Source organism: Palaemon carinicauda, chromosome 22 (genome assembly GCF_036898095.1).
Source record: "Palaemon carinicauda isolate YSFRI2023 chromosome 22, ASM3689809v2, whole genome shotgun sequence".
NCBI lineage: Eukaryota > Metazoa > Arthropoda > Malacostraca > Decapoda > Palaemonidae > Palaemon > Palaemon carinicauda.
Genome location: NC_090746.1, coordinates 1,411,271 through 1,431,522, shown reverse-complemented (window position 1 = coordinate 1,431,522; position 20,252 = coordinate 1,411,271). Strand labels below are relative to the sequence as shown.

At 45.7% G+C, this 20,252-nt stretch overlaps 1 protein-coding gene across 2 annotated transcripts in view; it reads left to right on the top strand.

Moving 5' to 3' along the window:
* Positions 1–20,252, top strand: part of LOC137616267 (COMM domain-containing protein 3) — a 173,774-nt gene that overhangs the window by 118,158 nt on the left and 35,364 nt on the right. For both annotated transcript variants that reach the window (XM_068345888.1, XM_068345887.1), the window contains one exon: positions 13,020–13,147. In XM_068345888.1, the coding sequence (XP_068201989.1) occupies positions 13,020–13,147 (128 nt within the window). The remainder of the gene's footprint in view (positions 1–13,019; positions 13,148–20,252) is intronic.

The following is a 20,252-nucleotide window of genomic DNA, read 5'->3' as shown; positions in this document are numbered from 1 at the left end:
TTTCTTTGATAGTCTCGTACTGTTTTCAAAGTTGAACTAACGATTTGTTTAGTCTCCGCAGTTGTTGACGTTCAGAACGTTCAACTTGCGCTCTATCGTTACGATAGAGAGAGAGTATTTCACGGTTTCACGTTGCAGTAAAGAGTACGTAAACCGATTCTAGCGTTTCGTTCATTCTTTCTTAGCTTAAATGGTTTTAATTCTAATAAAGGAACTTTTTATTTGGGAAACCTTTCAGTTTTTTTCCTTTAACAAATAATATGTTTTAACGATATATATAATTGGGCTCATCTCTCAGGTTCTAAGTCAAGAGAGAGAGAGAGAGAGATAGAGACGGAGGGAGAGAGAGGAGGATAAACGTTTCGTTCAAGCGGGTAACGTTGTTCTCGTTTTTTGCTCTTCTCCCTAGTCGCTATAGGGGAAGAAGGTAAAACGTTTCTAGAGTTTTTTTTTTTTTTTTTTTCTTGTTCCCAGGCTTTATGCGGTGAGAGATTTTAAACGTAGTTTATTTGATCTAGTGTTTAGTCTCTTTTCCAGCCACTGAATTCTTTATCTTTCATTATGTTTTTCTGTTACATTGTAATACTGTTTTCGCAATTACTACCTTTTAATGAAGGATAGGATTGCGTGTTTCAGGTACAAACCACTTAAGTTTCGAGTTCAGTGAAATAAGTGCAAACAGAAAATCAAAAGTGATAAAGTGATATGCGCAAAGTGTTACAGTGTTGCGTTCGAGGGTTCGTCTGTTCGTGCCAGTTGTTCACCTAGTCCGATACCTCTTACAAGCTCCCAAGCCCAGGGGAGAAGTAATGTCGAAGGACTTATGGGTTCCACAGGCCTTGATCGACGAACAGACGTTTCCCTCCGTGGTTTCGGGTGTATCTACACACGTTGCCGACGTGATCACCCCACCCACACAAAGACGAGAGAGCCCATTTATTCCTCGTCTGCGGAAGAGGTTTCTCGCAGAAACCATGGACCAAATCTTGCAGCTTTTAAGTGCAAGTCGGTCCCTTCCGCGCAAGTCCAACGGCCTAGGTGTAGCCACTGGGTCAGTTCGGACTCGCTGCAGTACGACAACTGCACACCTCCCAAGAGAGGCAAGGAGGTACCGCAACAGGCAGTAACTCCGTCTGTTGCCGCACCAGCTGTTTTAGACCCTCAGTCACAACGGACAGTAGCTCCGTTTGTTGTTGTCTTTCATAGACCCTAATGGTCCATGCTGCAGACTATACAGTCTCAGCTTGCTCCTTCATGCAGGAGTATCGTGCTGGAAGGTTGACAATGCACCTGTTAACCTACAACCCGCCGAGGTTGTGCGCTCAGCAGATACTGCGGCTGCCTGCTCCCACCCTCCACCTGTGAGAGCTCCACCACCAATGCGCAGTCCACCCTGCCAGACGCATGTTCTTGCTGCACCATCTGCTAACATGCGTGAGCTACCGCATCAGCAGTGGGAAGGTTCTGTAGAGCTGCCGGGTTCCAGCACTATGCGGCATTCTCCGCAGCCCATGCAGCATGCTCTGCGTACCTTACAGCATGCTCCGCATACCATGCAGCATGAGCCGCATACCTTACAGCATGCTCCGCATACCATACCGCATGCTCCTCAACCCACCGCAGCCCCTCCCACGCACCAGCACTCTGCTTTTGTTGTTGCCAGCTCCCACACTCCGACTGCGGAGAAGGTTCACGATGCACCCGTGGGCCTACACCTCCCACGGTTGTGCGCCCGGCATGGCTTCCTGCTCTCACACTCTTGTTGTGAGAGCTCCTCCACCCATGCACAGTCAACCCTGCCAGATGTATGATGACTCCCACACACAGAGCACTCCGTTGCCGTGTGTAAGCTACCACAAGCTGCCGTGTTTTGACACGGTGTGTCAGCCTCCGCAACACACTGTGGTTACCGCCACTCGCCAGCAGCAAACTAGTCAGTCGGGAGTTGAGGCTTCCCCACACAACTTTGGTTGTTGCCAACTCACACTACTTATACACCAGTGCTGTATGTCCTCACGCTCCTGTTGTGGTTGACAGTTCAGTTTTTGACAGTTCACAGACTGTCAAGCAGTTTCATAACGTTGCCTTCTGGTCTGCTGCTTTTGCACCAGTGAAACCCTCACTGAGAGAACCTAGCTTTTCTCGGATATGGTTCCTGTAGATGAGAAAGTGCTGTTCTCCCTCCTTCTGATATTCCCTTGAGGACTCTGTCATTTGGAGAGGAGCCTTAAGCTGCTTAGCCTCCTATGGACTTTTATTTAAGCATAACATGCTTCCAGGGAGGGTAAATGGTTCCGCTTCAGTCGCTAACCCCGTCTGTTGCCACACCTGCTCCCATAGACCTTGGGCTTTGTTGCAAGACATGCAGTCCAAGCTTAGTCCTTGATAGAGGATTTTTTACGGAGAAGACCCTTCTTGTCAACGACCTTCCTACCGGTTGGTTGTACGCCCTGTTGACGCTGAGGTATCCTACTCACGTCCGCCAGTTGAGATGGTTCCTCCACCGGTGCGACCCAGTGTGGGTTGCCAGTCGCACGTTGATGTTATGCTACTCTCGGAGGTGGTTGTGGACATTCAGTGTGTCACTGGGAAGACGTTCAACAACCAGCAGAGGTGACTTGTTGTGACGCAGTGCGGCAACCTCAGCAACCCGATAAGGAGTTGTCTGTACTACCCAGACAGTCTAGACAGTTTCGGGTTGTCGCTGTACTTCCTCGCTTCCCCATGGTTGACAGTTCACAGACTGTGCAGCAGTACCATGATCTTGTGTCCGGCTCCGTCACGCATCCACCAGTGCGACCGGATTCAGCGAGTCAGACGTTGCCCACTCCGTTGCCGTTTCCTCATCAGTTTCGGATGAGGAACCCTCTGATGAGGACATGGCTGAACAAGAAGATCAATCCCCAGCCCTGCTATCCATCCAGAAGATGCTGAAGAAGGAATACGGCCCTGTCAGGCTGTGGATGAGTCTGGTCAGGACACTGTCATCCGTGGTGCATTTGGTGTCACTTGGAAGACTACACCTCCGTCCTCTTCGGTTTCATCTAGCTCTTCACTGGAAAAGGACAAGACGCTAGAAGCGGTCTCGATCCCGGTTTCCGGAAGATAAGTCTGGTCTAACCTGAGGAAAGGACTTTATCAACCTTTTATAGGGTCTTCCCCTGACTGTTCAGACTCCCAACCACGTTCTCTTCTCAGACGCATCGGACGTAGGCTGGGGTGCGACCTTAGGCGGTAGGGAATGCACGGGATTATGGAACTCGCGTCAAAGGACAATGCATTTTTACTGCAAGAAGCTTCTGGCAGTAAGTCTGACCTGGAAAATCTTCAGGTCTCTCCTTCAAGACAAAGTAATGGAGGTCAACACGGACAACTCCCTGCTTTGATGTTCATCTCCTAGCAAGGAGGGACCTACTCTCTGACATGGTGCGAGTTCGCTAGTGACCTCCTCTCCTGTTCAACAGGTCTAGACTTTTCACTAGTAACAAATTTCTTCCAAGGCAACTTGAATGTCTTAGCAGTTTGTCTCAGTAGGAAGGGACAATAATTCCAACATATTGGACCCTCCACAGAGATGTATGCAAGAGACTTTGGGTCACCTGGGGCCATCCAACCATAGATCTCTTCGCAACCTCGATGTCCAAGAGGCTCTCAACAGACCCAGCAGTGGTTCTTTTAGATGCCTTTCTACTAGATTAGTCTCATCTAGATCTATATGCATTCCCTCCGTTCTAGTTTGTCAACAAGGTACTGCAGAAGTTCGCCTCTCACGTTGGGACAAAGTTGACACTAGTTGCTTCCCTCTGGCCCGCGAGAGAATAACTTACCGAGGTACTTCGATGGCTAGTAGACGTTCCCAGAACTCTTCCCCTAAGGGTGGACCTGCTACGTCTGCCACGCGTAAGAAGGTACTCCAAGGCCTCCACGCTCTTCGTCTCACTGCCTTCAGAGTATCGAAAGACTCTCGAGAACTAGAGGTTTTTCGAAGGAGGCAACCAGAGCGATTGTTAGAGCAAGGAGAACATCCACCCTTAGAGTCTACCAATCGAAGTGGGGAATCTTCCGAAACTGGTGCAAGTCAGTATCCGTATCCTCGACCAGTACCTCTGTAACTCAAATAGCTGACTTCCTCTTATATCTGAGAAAAGAGCGATCTCTTTCAGCTCCCACTTTCAAGGGTTACAGAAGCATGTTGGCATCAGTCTTCCGTCACAGAGGCTTAGATCTTTTTAACAATAAAGATCTACAGGACCTCCTTAAGTCTTTTGAGACCACGAAGGAGCGTCGTTTGGTTACACCTGGTTGGAATTTAGACGTGGTTCTAAGATTCCTTATGTTAGACAGGTTCGAACCACTTCAATCAGCCTCCCTGAAAGATCTCACCTTTAAGACTCTTTTCCTGATATGCTTTACCAGCTAAAAGAGTCAGTGAGATTCATGCCTTCAGCAAGAACATCGGATTTTCATCCGAAACGGCTACATGTTCTACATCTTGGTTTTCTAGCCAAACACGAGCTGCCTTCTCGGCCTTGACCAATATCGTTCGTTATTCCAAACTTATCGATATGGTTGGAAATGAACTAGAAAGAGTATTATGTCCTGTAGAGCTCTTAAGTTCTATTTTAAAAACCTTTATGAGGCCCGTCTGAAGCTTTATGGTGTTCAGTTAAGAATTCATCTTTGCCTATGTCAGAGAATTCTTTATCCTATTATTTTCAGACTGTTAATACGAGAAGCTCATTCCCTTCTGAATGAGGAAGACCAAGCTTGGCTGAAGGTAAGGACACACGAAGTTAGAGCTATCACAACTTCCGTGACCTTTTAATAAAATAGATCTCTGCAAAATATTTTCGACGCAACCTTTTGGAAAAGCTAGTCAGTGTTCGCGTCTTTTATCTTAAGAATGTCCAGTCTCTTTACGAGAACTGCTACACTCTGGGACCATTCGTAGCAACGAGTGCAGTAGTGGTGGGGGCTCCACCACTACAATTCCCTAATTCCAGAACCTTTTTAATCTTTCTCTTGAAATATTTTTGGGTTGTCCGGAAGGCTAAGAAGCCTTCCGCATCCTGGTTGATTTGGCGGGTGGTCAAATTCTTTCTTGAGAAGCGCCTAGATTAGAGGTTGTGATGAGGTCCTTTAGTATGGGTTGCAGCCCTTAATACTTCAGCACCTAGGAGTCGCTCAGCATCCTAAGAGGATCGCTAGGCTCAGTAAGGAAGACGTACTTAAAAAGGCAGAGTAATGGTTCAAGTCGACTTCCTTACCAGGTACTTATTTATTTTATGTTTGTTATTTTGAATAACGGCTAAAATAAGATACGGGATACTTAGCTTCTTTGTTAACATGTATGCTGGTCTCCACCCACCACCCTGGGTGTGAATCAGCTACATGATCATCGGGTAAGATTAATATTGAAAAATGTTATTTTCATTAGTAAAATAAATTTTTGAATATACTTACCCGATGATCATGAATTTAAGGACCCGCCCTTCCTCCCCATAGAGAACCAGTGGACCGAGGAGAAAATTGAGTTCTTGTTGACAAGAAGTACTTGAGTACCTGCTCACAGATGGCGCTGTTGTGTACACCCCCACCTGTATAGCGATCGCTGGCGTATCCCGACCGTAGATTTCTGTCGGGCAACAGAGTTGACAGCTACATGATCATCGGGTAAGTATATTCAAAAATTTATTTTACTAATGAAAATAACATTTTTCTAAGGAAAGTACAGTACCAGGAAGGCTATGGGGACCTTCCTTCTCTCTGGTACCCGTACCATTGAGTTTCTTGCCTACCAAGTGGCGAACTTGTGGGCCAATGTCATCTTAAAACGAAGGGATGCGGTGTCTGAGAGATTCCACCTGCAGGTCTCAAATGTCGAGATCGCTAGGCTCTGGAACTCCTCTCCGGAAGGTTCCTCGCTTTTAGAGCCTAAGGACTTCGGGCAGGCTGTGGAAAGGTGGAGGAAGTCTCACCAGGACTTCCTCCTCCACAGATCCTTAACATCTTGGCCCTACAGACCCCCCAGCTCCTCCAAAACCCAGCCAATCTAAACTGTCAATCAGTAAAATGGCAGCGAAAGACAAATCTGTGTCTATAAAGCCCTTTCCTGTCAAGGACCAGAAAGGCACTAAATTCACCCTTGAAGGAAAACTACTGAGAGGTAGCGGCCAAAGCTGCAAACGCTAGGATAGGCGATCCCCCTGCTTGTCCACCAGTGGGTGTATGTCTACAAAGCTGCAGGTTCAGGCTCGGGACCGAAGCCTGGACGGCGTCAGTAATTCGTTCAGGGTATCGCGTCCCATTTAATCTCTCCCTCCACTGACCAAGAATCCAATGCTTGCAAGCTCCTTTGCGATGGGATCAGTAAAGGAGCATGCCCTTTTGGGCCGAATTCCAGACTATGTTGGAGAAGATCGCTCTCCAGGTCCTCAACGGGTCCCCAGGCCTCTTCAGTTGACTCTTGTGAAAAAGGTGTCTTGAAGCTGGAAACCAGTCATCGATCTCTCAGCTCTGAACAAGTTTGTCTAACAGTCTTCGTTCAGCATTGAGACAGCAGACACGGTCAGACAAGAGGTAAGACCACAGGACTTCATGTGTACACTGGATCTAAAGGACGCATATTTCCAGATCCCAATTCATCCATCGTCAAGGAAGTATCTACGATTCAGCATGGACAACAAAATATACCCGTTTAAGGTGCTGTGCTTTAGTCTTTCCACAGCACCTCAGGTCTTCGTAAATGTTCGCCTTAGTGTCATCATGGGCTTACAGGCTCGGCATCCATCTCCAACGTTATTTGGACAACTGGTTGATCCTAGCAGACTCTGTGGCAACCCTTCTTCAACACCAAGACAAACTTCTGAGGCTTTGCCAATATCTGGGGATCATGATAAACCTCCAGAAGTTATCTCTGCTTCCCACTCAAAGACTGGTATACCTGGGCATGATTTTAGACACCAAACCGCACAACACCTTCCCATCAGACGACCGGTTGGTGAGGCTAAGGAAGGTCAGGACACTGTATCTCAGACGAGAAGAACTCCCCGCCCAGAAGTGGCTATGTCTCCTCGGACACCTATCATCCGTGGCGCGTCTAGTCCCCAACGGTCGCCTCAGGATGCGATCCCTCCAGTGGCGACTGAAGTCTAGTTTAGTTGGAATCAAGCTTACGATTCCTCTGACACTCTGATCCCCATGGGACCAGAAGAAATGACAGACCTCGGATGGTGGCTGGCAGATGAGAATCTGCTGAAGGGTGTCGATCTTCTCGTCCTTCCATCCGACTGGATGCTGTTTTTGGATGCATCAAAGGAAGGGTGGGGGGCCCAAGTGCTGCACCATATGACCTCAGGCCTTTGGTCAAAGTCCAAAAAATACCTTCACATAAGTTTCCAAGAGATGAAGGCCATATTTTTGGCCCTTCAAGAGTTCCACCAGTTTGTGGTGGTTCACTCTGTAGTGGTGATGAGTGACAGCACCACAGTAGTGGCTTGCATCAACAAGCAAGGTGGTACTTTTTCGCAGCCCCTATCCCATCTAGCTGTACAGATACTGAGATGGACAGAAGTCTACTCGGTCTTACTTTCAGCTCACTTCATTCCTGGCAAGAGGAATGCTCACCGACAATCTGAGCAGAGCAGCTCAGATAGTGGGTTCCAAGGGCTCTTTGGATCATCTAGTAGCCAACAAAGTCCTGACTTTGTGGGGTTCTCCGACTGTGGACCTGTTCGCGACGGCCCTGAACTTCAGGCTCCCGCTGTACTGCTCCCAGGTCCTTGATCCCAAGGCTCTCTGGCAAGATGCGTTCTAACAACAGTGGGACAACATCGATATTTACGCCTTCCTACTGTTCTGTCTGATGAGAAGAGTACTCAACAAGGCCAAAATATCGGTCAATCTGTCCATAACCCTCATAGCTCCACTATGGCATCACACAAAATGGTTCATGGACCTTCCAAGAGAACTTCCTCCACGACACAATCTCAGACAACCCCATGTCAACATATTCCACAAAGCAGTAGCTTTGCAACGTCTTCACGCCTGGAGACTATCTAACATATCTTCACTCGAAAAGGATTTATCTGCGAAAATCGTGGGCTTCAGTCTACCAGGCGAAGTGGAACATCATCTGTGGTTGGTGTTGTGGAAGGGATATATCTCCACCCGATGCTACTATTCCATCAATCGCAGAGTTCTTTGTGTATTTGTGAGAGGAAATGTGCTTCTCAGTTTCAGCGGTAAAAGGCTATCACTCAGCCTTGAGTCTCGCTTTTGAGCTGAAAGGAATGGATATTTCCTCATCGCTAGAACTTGCTCTTCTCATACGCAGTCATGAACTTACCTGACCTTAGTCAGAAGTAAGATCTCCTCCTTGGAACGTGGTTCGGGTTTTTCGGTCTCTAAAAAGGCCTCCCTACAAACCATTACACCAGGCAACAGATCTCCACCTGACATGGAAGACAGTGTTCCTACTCACCTTTGCCTCGGCCAAATGAGTCGGCGAACTTCTTGGTCTCTCATACGACATTGCCCATTCAAGGGGATGGGAAGAGGTAACCTTCAGCTTAATCCCTTAGTTTGTTGCCAAGACTTAGAATCTGGGGATTTCAGATCCTAGATTTGACTCCTTCCAGATAATGAGTCTCCACTCTGTAACCAACGACCCAGATGATCTTTTACTATGCCCAGTAAGATGTTTGAGGTGCTACCTCAAGAGAACAGCCACAGCCAGACCCCAAGGGCCCTCTCTCTTCATTAGCACAGGCAAGAACAAGGGGAGGATCACAAAAAACACCATTTCGGCATAGATTCGCAAGATCATTGACCATGCTCTAAATCCCGATCCTACTCCAACATGTCAACCCAGAGCGCATGATGTCAGGGGCATAGTTACGTCCCTGACCTTCAAAAGAAACTACTCTGTGGCACAGGTTTTACAAGCGGGCGTTTGGAATCATCAAGTGACTTTCACCGCCAACTACCTGCAAGACGTGACCCACAGGAGACTCAATACTTTCTCTATTGATCCTGTGGTGGCTGCACAACAGCTGGTTTAGTACCTCACACTCCTTATTGGACAAGTAGCAGACGGGTGAGGGCATTGGTCACCATTGTCATTCTGAATGAATGAAAAGGAATGTCTGGCTCTTTTCCTTTCTTCATCCTCCCCTCTCTTGGGGAAATCAGCATCCTAGGTCCTCTGCACAAGCTGGCCTCAACCACTGCAGGTAATCCATTGCTCCCTTGTGTAACCTAGTATTGTTCCATACTCTGGCGAGGTGGTATTGGGAATGTTGTGGTCAACTCGGCTATTTCCTACAGACTCAGAATAACTTATACCTTTACGGTCATATTACTAGTAACTCAACACACAGCTTGTGTAGGCTGCAGACCATGCTTAGCAAGGTTTAGCGAGGTGTTAAGGTCTCTTTTTTTTTGTGTACTAACTTTCACAATATGGAAAGCCAGGGTAAGGCCAAAATCCAGATGGGCAGGGACATCTGCCCTCCTAATGTCCTAGACTGACCATATATACTTATGATCAGCACCCAAGCTAGGACCAAGGAGGGCCAGGCAATGGCTGTTGACAACTCAGCAGATAGACCTATAGCACCACCCTTTCTTAGCGCACAAGGATGGTGAGGTTGCAGTACCAAGGGAACTAACGAGTTTGAGTGGTACTCGAACCCTAGGCTGGCGATCACCAGTCAGGGAAGTTACCACATAGGCCAATGCAACTCAGATTATTTGTTGCTATGCACTATAAGAGTGTTGAGGTGTTATCTTATGTGATCTGCAGGAGCTCACCCGTAGGTAAACAAGCTTCTTGTGATCACGGACAGGGTCAAGAGGAGTAACCAAGAATACGATCTCTTCTTGGATTCAACAGTCATAGATCTGGGCCTGAATCAAGAATCTCCTCCACATGTTCGTTAGGGTCATAAGTACATGTGTGGAACTTTCAGACAACCTTCACAACCAACCACCTACAAGACGTAACCCTTACGAACCTGAATGCCTAGGTCCTGTGGTGGCGGCATAATACATGATTTAAGATACCTCAGGTAGGACAAGTAGTAGTCAGTCGAGGGCAGACATTACCTGGGATGAGGGGATGAATGGTAGAATGACTGAGCTCTTCTTCCTTCATCTCCCCCTCTTTGGGCACACCACCCTTGGAAGCCTGCAAGCTGGCCTCCCCCCCGTATGCAGTTAGAAACTATATCCCTTGTATAGCCTTAAATATGAGATTTATTTTTTACGTCCCCATCGTCCCAATGAGAGGGTGTCTGGCTACAGCTAGATTAAGTGTGGAGTACAACTCCAAATAATTCCTTACCTGGTCAAGTCAGAGTGTTTAGTTCATTCACAACCCCAGTCCGAGTCCGAAGGTACGAGCCAATAAATCTCTTAGAGATGACGGCAGCCTTCCTAGCTCTCCGACAGTTCCAGCAGTTCCTGGTGGGTCACTCCGTGGTGCTGATGAGTGATAATGGGGCTTACGTAAACAAACATAGCCGTACCTTTTTGCAGCCCCTATGCCATCTAGCAGTGATGTTAAGATGGACAGAAGACAACCCGGTGTCCCTATCAGCCCGCTTCATTCCAGGCAAGAGGAATATGCTCGCGGACAATCTGAGCAGAGCGACTCAGATAATGGGCTCCGAGTGGTCTTTAAATCATCTGGTTCCCTGACTGTGGATCTGTTCACGACATCCCTGAACTTAAAGCTCATGCTGCACTGCTCCTCAGTCCCGGACCCTCAGGCTCTCTGGCAAGATGCATTCCAGCAATGGTGGGACAACATCATTGTGTACGCCTTTCCCCCTGTTTTGTCTGATGAGAAGGATGCTCAACAAGACCAGAGCATCTAACAACCTATCTATAATGCTCATAGCTCCGCTATGGTGTATTGCAGAATAGTTCCTAGACCTTCTGCAGCTCCTGACGGAGACCCCAAGAGAACTCCCTCCACAACACCATCTACTCAAACAGCCACACGTGAAAATCTTTCACAAATAAGTAGCTTTGCTTTGTCTTCACGCCTGGAGACTATCCTGCACCTCCTCTGTCAGAGAGGCTTTTTGTAACAAGTTGCAAAGAGGATGTCTGGATACCTGCAAAGATCTTCAGCTTCAGTCTATCAGGCTAAGTGCACTGTCTTCTGTGTTTGGTGTCGTGGAAGGGGTATCTCTCCCCTCGATGCCACTATTCCAACAATAATGGAGTTCTTTGTTTGCCTTCTGGAGGAAAAGCTTCTCTCGGTCTCGGCCATGTAAGACCACTGCTTATCCTTGAGCCTCACTTTTAAACTGAAAGCAGTTCATATTTCCTCATAGTTTTAGTTGTCTCTCCTCATACAAAGTTATGAGATTACTTTCCCCCAGTCGGAAGTTAGACCTCCTCCTTGGAACATGGTTCGTGTCCTTTGGTCTCTGAAGGGTGCTCCCTACGAACTATTACACAAGGCAACAGATTGTCACTCCACTTTGAAGATGGTGTTCCTGCTCACTTTGGCTTTGGCCAAGAGGGTTAGTGAACTTCATGGTCTATCCTATGATGTTGCCCAGTCAAGGGAATGGGGGAAGGTAACATTCAGCTTCGTCTCTTGAGTTTATTGCAAATTCAAAATCCCGGAGAAGCGGATCCTAGATTTGGTCCCCTTCGAATTGGGAGTCTTCATTCTGCAACTGATGATCCAGATCAATTGTTACTTTGCCAAGTGAGGAGTTTGAGGTTTTACCTTAAACATACTGCAGCAGCTCTCTCCCAAGTGCCAGCATTCTTCGTTAGCATGGCGAAGGTCAAGAGAAGGGTCACGAAGAACACCATCTCTGCTTGGATTTGTAAGGTCATAGTGTTCACTTAATCCTGACCCTTCTCCTATTCAACGACCTAGAGCTCATGACATTAGGGGCCTTAGTACATCCCTAGCGTTCAAGAGAAACTATGACACAGGTCCTACAAGAGGACGTGTGGCAGTGTCAGATGACCTTCACCACCCACTACCTGCAAGACATGACCCACAGGAACATGGAGACCTTCTCCATTGGTCCTTTGGTGGCGGCACAACAAGTGGTCCTTGATGAACAACTAGCAGATGGTTGAGGGCATAGGTTACCCGGGATTAGTTGGGAGTGAATGTTAAGAATGACTGGTTCTTTCTTTCATCTTCCCCTTTCTTGGGATACATCACCCACAGTCCTCTGCAAGCTGGCCTCACCTATCTGCAGGTAATAACTATTTCCCTTGTGTAACCTAGTATAGAAATAATACTTGTTACGTCCCCATAGGATTGGGTAACGTCTATGGTTGATTTTAAGATTCTTACGATCGCGGAGAACTCTTACCTAGACCAATAGCATTGCTAGTATCACAAACGCACAGGTTGCTCAGGCTGCTGTCCGTGCATTGCATGAAGTTTTAGTGAGGTGTTAGGGTTTCTCTCAGTTACGTACAGAGCCCGTACTGGAAAATCCTGGGTTAAAAGCCAAGCCAGTTGGTCCGAGGTCCGAACTTCCGCTCTCCTAATGGGCGAGTCTTCCTTATAAATAGCGTAAGGTTTTGTACTTAGTGTTGGAACAAATGACAAATTTTGAAAGTAATTTTTATTTTTCATAACAATGCAAACCTGTAAAACCTGTAGCTATCTATACAATTTATCCCACTATCACCTGTCCCTCTAGAAAGTTTTACCTGCAATCAAAAGTTAGTCAGATACACGGGTGTGTGAATGGACAAACTAGCTGGCTACTCCTGCTAACTAGCTTGCTGGTAGTTATACCTCGCTTAAAAGTCTTTACAGGTAGTCTTCCAGCTTCGCCGAAAGATAATCCCTATAAATAGCTAAAGGTTTATATCATTAGGAGAAATACAAATTACTTTTAAATTTGTCATATTACTGTATTAGATTTACATTTCCTGTATTTTGTGAAGTAATGTTTATTTATTAAAATAATATTAAATCTTCTTATTACTGTATTGTACACTAATTAATACCATGTTTTTTTTAGATCGAATTAAAAGAGCTGTTGAAAATTTGGATTTGTGTCGTCCTGTGATCCGCTCAAAGTTAGCCTCCATTGGAACATATCCCCCTCACATAATTGATGTTGACTGGAAATTAGACTATAGAGTTAGAGTAAGTTCTATTTCTTTTGATTAGACTGAGTTATAGTTTGTATGTAGGTACAAAACAGATTTTTTCAAGGATTCCAAGATTTTCTTTTCTTTTTATTATGCCGAGATTTTCTTATTTTCCTTTTGTTCCGTTACTGGAATACAAACCTACGCTATTTATTTGGGGGTATTACTTTCGGCGTAGCTGAAATGACGAGCCATTAAAATTTAGCAAGGGTTAACTACCCATACCGCACATCAGTGATTTAGCTCACTTTGCTTTTGGCTCGGATGGTGTACAGTCGTTGCCGTTCCTCATCTTTCGCCATTTTTGGACTGCCATTAATTCTATTGTGCTTTTTCTGTGTTAGTGTGTGTGTGTTGACTTGTGCGACCATGCTTACCTGCCCTGGACTCGATGGCCAGCCCTGCGGAACTTATATGTCGGCAGTGGAGACCGATTGCCACACCCTTTGTCCTGCCTGCAGAGGTCAACGGTGTGATAGTAGCAACTAGTATATGAGTGTCGGGAGTGGTCTGCCTCCCAGTGGGAGAGGTTTTGGGCGACGACAGAAGAAGTCTAATCGGGTTATTTCTCTTTCGAAGGTTCCATCGAAAGGGGAAAAACCCAAGGCCTCTTCTTCCATCTCCCGATCTTCCTCCGAAGCTCCTACTCGTTCGATCTCTTCCGAGAAGCCGTCAAGTATTAGCGAAGACCCTTTTAATTGGAGCCAACCCCGGTCTTTGAGAGATGGTGTTGCTTCCCCTAGTAACAAGTCCCAAATGCGGAGATCGCTTGGCTCAGATATTGTTCTCTACAGGGAGCCTATCTATTCAAGCCTAAGGACGTGGAACATGTTGCTGAGAGATGAAGGAAGTCTCATCAGGACTCCCTCCTCCATAGGGCTTTGACTTCCAAGCCCTATAAACCACCAGCTCCTCAGCAGTCCCGTCCAGCCAAGACCACGACGAACAAGACAGCAGCGAAGACCACGGTGTCTGAGAAGCCCTTTCCTGCCAAGGACAGGAAAGGCACTAAATCCTCCATGGAAGAAAAATATCCTAGAGAGAACGAACGAGGCCGCAAATGCTGTAGTGGTTTGCGGACTGTGGCCAGACATAGCATGCAAACTGCCTATTGTCCGAATGCTGACCTCACTTCAACGTTTCACTACACAAAAAGAAACGGTAGAATACCCAGAAATCTGGGTAAAAGGAAAACAATCAAGGATGAACTGGGCACGGGGCACTACCCCTTGGTTTTGTACGGGGCAAGGTGACCCAGATAGAACTGTAGTTTCTTAATATTATTCAGAGTTAAGCAATTTTCAGGTTATTTAAGTACTAAACATTAGTAGAGGAAGCAAAAAAAAAAGGGGGACAAAACGGATTTTGAGCAAAGCAAAAAATCTATTTTTGGATGGTATGGCCATGTTGTCCTGATGGAAAGTTTCTTTAGGTAGCTTTCTAAGGGATATTTGGCTACAGTGATACTCCGAGAGAATTGACCACAGGTCTCCAGAATTCTAACTCCTGGCGTGAGTATCCTTGATATAACTCTTAAGGATATTGCACAATATCAGAGGATGTATTTCTTGATATGACACACAGCAATCTTCACCCCAAATAGAGTTTTCGCTTTGAGGAGGAAGAGTGGCAAAATTGAAGGGGAGCCATTATCAAGGTTACCCGGTGGATCCCCTCCCAGTACTACCACGGCGTACTATTCCTTGTTGCAATTAAGCATGGATAGCCACAGATAGAGTAGTTTAGGGTGGGGACTTTGTTACATAGTTGTGTACTCCTTTTTAGAAAGGAGGGAGCGTCCATCATGACGACATGGCCATATCACCCAAAAACAGATTTTTCGCTTTGCTCAAAATCCATTTTTTGGGCTCAGCCATGTCCTGATGGAAGTTTACCAGAGAATTACTTGAAAGTACTACTGTATACAGTGGAACCTCTACACACGAACGTATCTACATCCGATTTTAAATATTAAACTTAGCCGGTGAATATATAATAGCTGACGTCTCCGACGGCTCGACAGATTCCAAAAACTCGCGAGCGATCGCCGTGAAGGTTGCGGGTGTGACCACCAGCGCCGACTATCGGCCAGATACCGCATATACTTGTCAATTTCTCCAGTTCTTCTCTGTCGGTCTTGTCGACAAGTTGGTTCCGCTCGCTTTATGACCTCGAGTTTTCGACCGAATTGGTAAAGTACTTGGGTTTTATTGCTTTCGCCGTGTTGGATTATTCAATACTATCTTCAAAAGAAATGCTTTTGAAAGGAGAGGAAAAATGTTTTGCCCTTGCTTTTTTTTTAATCTCTGGTTTTTCCATAGAGAAAAGATGGCCGACCCTTCCCTCAGTGTACGGAAGTGTGTTAAAGGCTTTTAGTATTTATTTTATCACTTTATAAATTATTGTTGATATTTATAGATTTACCTCTATATATTTTATATTTTATATCTCACCCGCCTTTATTAGGCCTCTTCGATTAGCTTTCCATTTATACTAAACATCAAGATAAATTTTATGTTTTTGTTTATATGCGGCCTTTACCTATTCTGTGTAGGCGGTCCTAACTTGGAAAACGAAGTTAAACAACGTTGAGCCCATTCAACTTTTATTTTTTTTTAGTTTAAAACAGTTGCTCTGTAAGAGTGATGAAATGAATATTTTTTAGAAAATATTTTAAGGAATATATTCTTTGAATAGTCTTCGTGCTGTTTTTTCAAAGATGAACTAACGTTTGGGTTATTTATGCTACGCAGTTTGCGCTCTATCGTTACGATAGAGAAAGAGAGAATCACGGTTTCACTTTGCAGAAAGAGTAAATCGATTTTGACGTTTTTTTCATTCTTCTTTCAAACTGAAGTGTTTTAGATACTAATTTAAAGGAACTTGTTAATTTTCAATTTCTTAGTCCTTTCAGTTTTTTCCTTTAGTCAAATAACCTGTTATTGACGAAGGGTGAGTGGGCCATTCTCTTGTGAGTGACAAGAGAGAGACGGAGAGAGAGAGAGAGAACGATCCGATCTTTATTCTCGTCCCAAGTCTCTGTACAAGGAGTTTGGGAGCGAGTAACGTTGTTCTCGATTCAGTTTTTTTTTTACTCTCGTCCCAAGTCTCTGTACGGGGAGAGAGGATAAAACGTTTTAGTTTTTATTCTCGTCCCAAGGCACTGTACGGTGAGAGATTGAAAACGTAGTCCTTAGTGAACTAGTGTTTAGTCTCCTCCCCAGTCACTGATCTTTTAAACTTTATATATTTCCGTTTTATTCGATATATATGTATGTTTATTGATTTTTGCATGTGTGTTTCATTTTGTACTAATGTGCTTACATTATACGACTCATTTCGCAATTCTAACCTTTTGATGTAAGGGAGAATTGCGTGCTTCAGGTAGAAATCAGTTTTATTCATGTTTAATGTGAAATTATTGAAAAATACGATATCAGTGAAGTAAGTGCAAAAAACATGTTCTGTGTTGCGGAGGGTTCGTTTGTTCGTGCTTGTCACTTGCCTAGTCCGAGACCTCTTTCAGGCTCCCCTGCACCAGGGAGAAGGAATGTCGTAGGACCTAAGGGAGTGAGGAGTGTAAACCAACGAACAGACGTTCCCTCAAAGGTATCCGACGTTGCTCGGCAAGCACGTCCTTGCCATAAGACAGGAGAGACGAAGTTTCTCCTCGTCTTCCGATGATTTGTCTCTTTAAAAGCCTGGGCGTAAAGTTTCGAGACGGTTGAAACCTTTATTAGTTCCTTCAGAACAAGTTCAACGTCCTAGCTGTAGTCATAATAAGAGTCCCGTTCATAGCGATGACGTTCATGTACAGACGTTTCTGCCACAGACTCGACGTGACGTTGAGCGGTAGACACCGTAGACACAACGTGACATCGATTGTCAGTCACCGTAGTCTCGATATAGCATCGATCAGCAGTCACTGCTGTTTACTACGTGACGTTTGAACGTCAGCCACTGCAGTCACAGGTTGATCCGAAGTTAGATATGCTGTTAAAGCTTTCTTCTTCAATAGAAGCTTTCGATCCTGTTCCTGTGCGAAAGGATCCTTTGCTTTTTGTACGTCACGGTTCTGGGATACGTGATTCGGGTCTTCAACCTTCTAGACGAGCTTTGTTACGCCACGCTGACGTTATCTCTAGTGACAGCTTTGCTGTTAAGCGAGATGCGGAGCATAAATCTCGATGTAACTTTGATCGCTTTGAACGTCAGCCACCGCAGTCACAGCGTGACGTTGAGATGCAGACACCGCAGACACGACGTGACGTTGAGCGGTAGACACCGTAGACATGACGTGACGTCGAGGGTCAGTCATCGTAGTCACGATATAGCATCGAACAGCAGTCACCGCTGTTACTACGGGACGTTTGAACGTCAGTTACTTCTGTCACGACGTGTAGTAGAATAACATTCTCTGCAGTCACAACGTGACATCGACCCTCCAACTTTAACTTCTGTTCATATACAAGTTGATGTAGCCTGTCAGGCTTTTCCTTCACGTCATTCTGATTATAAATCTCCTTCTCGCAAGACTTTAGATTTATCAGATGATGTGCCTTCTGAAGAAGTAGATGACCCCCTTTCAACTTATGTACCTTTGGGGAGTCATTCAGAAGAGGAGTAACCTAGGGTGGTCCAACAATCCCTTGTATTTTAATTATGAATTTCTTTAGTGAAATTTTGTCCTAGACTTTCTTCGACGCCTACTTTTACGAAGTCAGTTCTCTCTTGTTCTTCCAAGAGGGCCATGCTCTTACTGGGAGACTGGTTGGAATCCAGGAGAAGTTTAGGAAAGTCTGCTTTTGCTTTTCCTCCTTCTTAATTAGCTTCTCGCTCGGGCATCTGGTGTGACACAGGAGAAGCTCGAGGAGAAGTTCTCGGCTTGGGAGTACCTGCCTCTGTCCAGGGAGACTTCTTAAGCCTTGTGGACTCTCCTCGTTGTCTAGCCATGAGACGCTCCAAGATTTTATGGTCGGCTTCAGAGCTAGACCATCTCCTGTTAGGAGGTTTTTTTTTTTTTTTTTTTTTTTTTTTTTTTTTTTTTTTTTTTTTTTTTTTTTTTTTTTTTTTTTTTTTCTCTCGAGCGTTTGAAGTTTTTATTTGTTGGATTGGTCCCTGGGAGCCTTAAGTAAGAAGGTCTCTCCAGCTGTCAATGTATTGCTGTACAATTATGTCATGCATGAACAAGGCTATCAGGGATGGCTCCAATGATCTGGCAGCCACGTTCACTGCAGGAACAAGGCTATCAGGGATGGCTCCAATGATCTGGCAGCCACGTTCACTGCAGGAGTACTTGAGATGTAAGTGCGCTCAATGTGTTCATTGTCAAGACAAACTTCACGATGAAGACTACCAAATCTGTCTTGGCAGCAGTAAGGGAAGGCGACTGGATGGTCTCTCTCGACCTTCAGGATGCATACTTCCACATCCCGATTCATCCAAACTTTCAACAACATCTGAGGTTTGTGGACGGGAAAGTAATGTACCAATTTCGAGCACTGTACTTCGGCCTCATTCCTGCTCCTCTTGTTTTTACAAGGCCCTTGCAAAATGTAGCAAGCTTTCTACATTTTTTGAGGATTCAGAGCCTCCCTTTATTTTGACGACTGGCTAATCAGGGCGTCGTCATTAAATCGCTGTCTGGAGAGCCTCTAATGGACATTAGACCTAACCAAGGAGCTAGGTCTCATAGTGACCATAGAGAAGTCGTAACTTACAGTACCCCATCCCAGACTATTCTTTATTTGGGAATGGAGATACAGTGTCGGATTTTTCGGGACTTTTCGTCTCCCACAAGAATGGAACAAGCTCTGTTAAAAGTCCTTCACTTGCAAGAGAAAAACAGTTGCTCTGTAAGAGTTTGAACTAGCCTCGTAGGAACTCTTTCATCGCTGGAGTAGTTTATCTCTCTGGGGAGACTCAACCTTTGCCCTCTCCAATTTCACCTAAACCATTGGAACAAGGAGAAGGGCTTAGAGAGTATCTCTTTCCCAGTCTCCAACTCAGTCTAGACATGTCTGACTTGGTGGGACAGCAACATCAGACTTCGAGAAGGTCTTTCTCTTGCAATCAAGAACCCAAACCATGTGTTGTATTCAGTTGCATCGGATTTGGGTTAGGGAGCTCCACTGGACAGTCTGGAATGCTCGGGTCTTTGGTCCACGGATCAGAAGGAACTCCATTTAAGGCAAGTAACATCCCTCCTTTGGCGAGATTTGTGCAAGGAAAAATGAATGTCTTGGCGGACTACCTCAGCAGAAGAGGACAAGTCATCTCCATGGAGTGGACGTTGCACAAGACTGTGTGCGAGAAGCTATGGATGACATGGGGTCAACCCACCATAGATCTTTTTGCGACTTCACTGACAAAGAGGCTCTCGACTTACTGCTTTCCAGTTCCGGATCCAGAGGCAGCCCACATAGACGCTTTCCTGCTGGACTGGTCTCACCTGGACGTTTATGCCTTTCCACCTTTCAAGATCCTAAACAAGGTGCTGCAGAAGTTCACCTCTCACGAAGGGACCAGGTTGATGTTGGTTGCTCCACGCTGGCCCGCGAGAGAGTGGTTCACAGAGGTACTTCTATGGCTGGTAGACGTTCCAAGAAGTCTGCCGTTGCGGATGGATCTCTTGCGACAGCCTCACGTAAAGAAATTTCATCAAAGCCTCCCCACGCTTCGTCTAACTGCCTTCAGACTATCGAAAGACTCTCTTGAGCTCGAGGGTTTTCGAAGGAGGCAGCTAGAGCGATCGCGAGGGCTAGAAGATCCTCTACCATCAGGATCTATCAGTCGAAATGGGAGGTATTTAGAGACTGGTGCAAGTCCTCCTCTATTTCCTCTTCCAAGTACCTCTGTAGCGCAGATTGCGGATTTTCTGCTTTATCTGAGAAACGGTCGCTCCCTCTCTGCATCCACCATTAAAGGCTACAGAAGCATGTTAGCTTCTGTTTTCAGGCATAGGGGTTTGGATCTTTCTAATAACAAAGATCTCCAAGACCTGCTTAAGTCTTTCGAGACTTCCAAGGAGCGTCATATTTCGACTCCTGCTTGGAACTTGGACGTGGTCCTACGGTTCCTTATGTCATACAGGTTTGAAC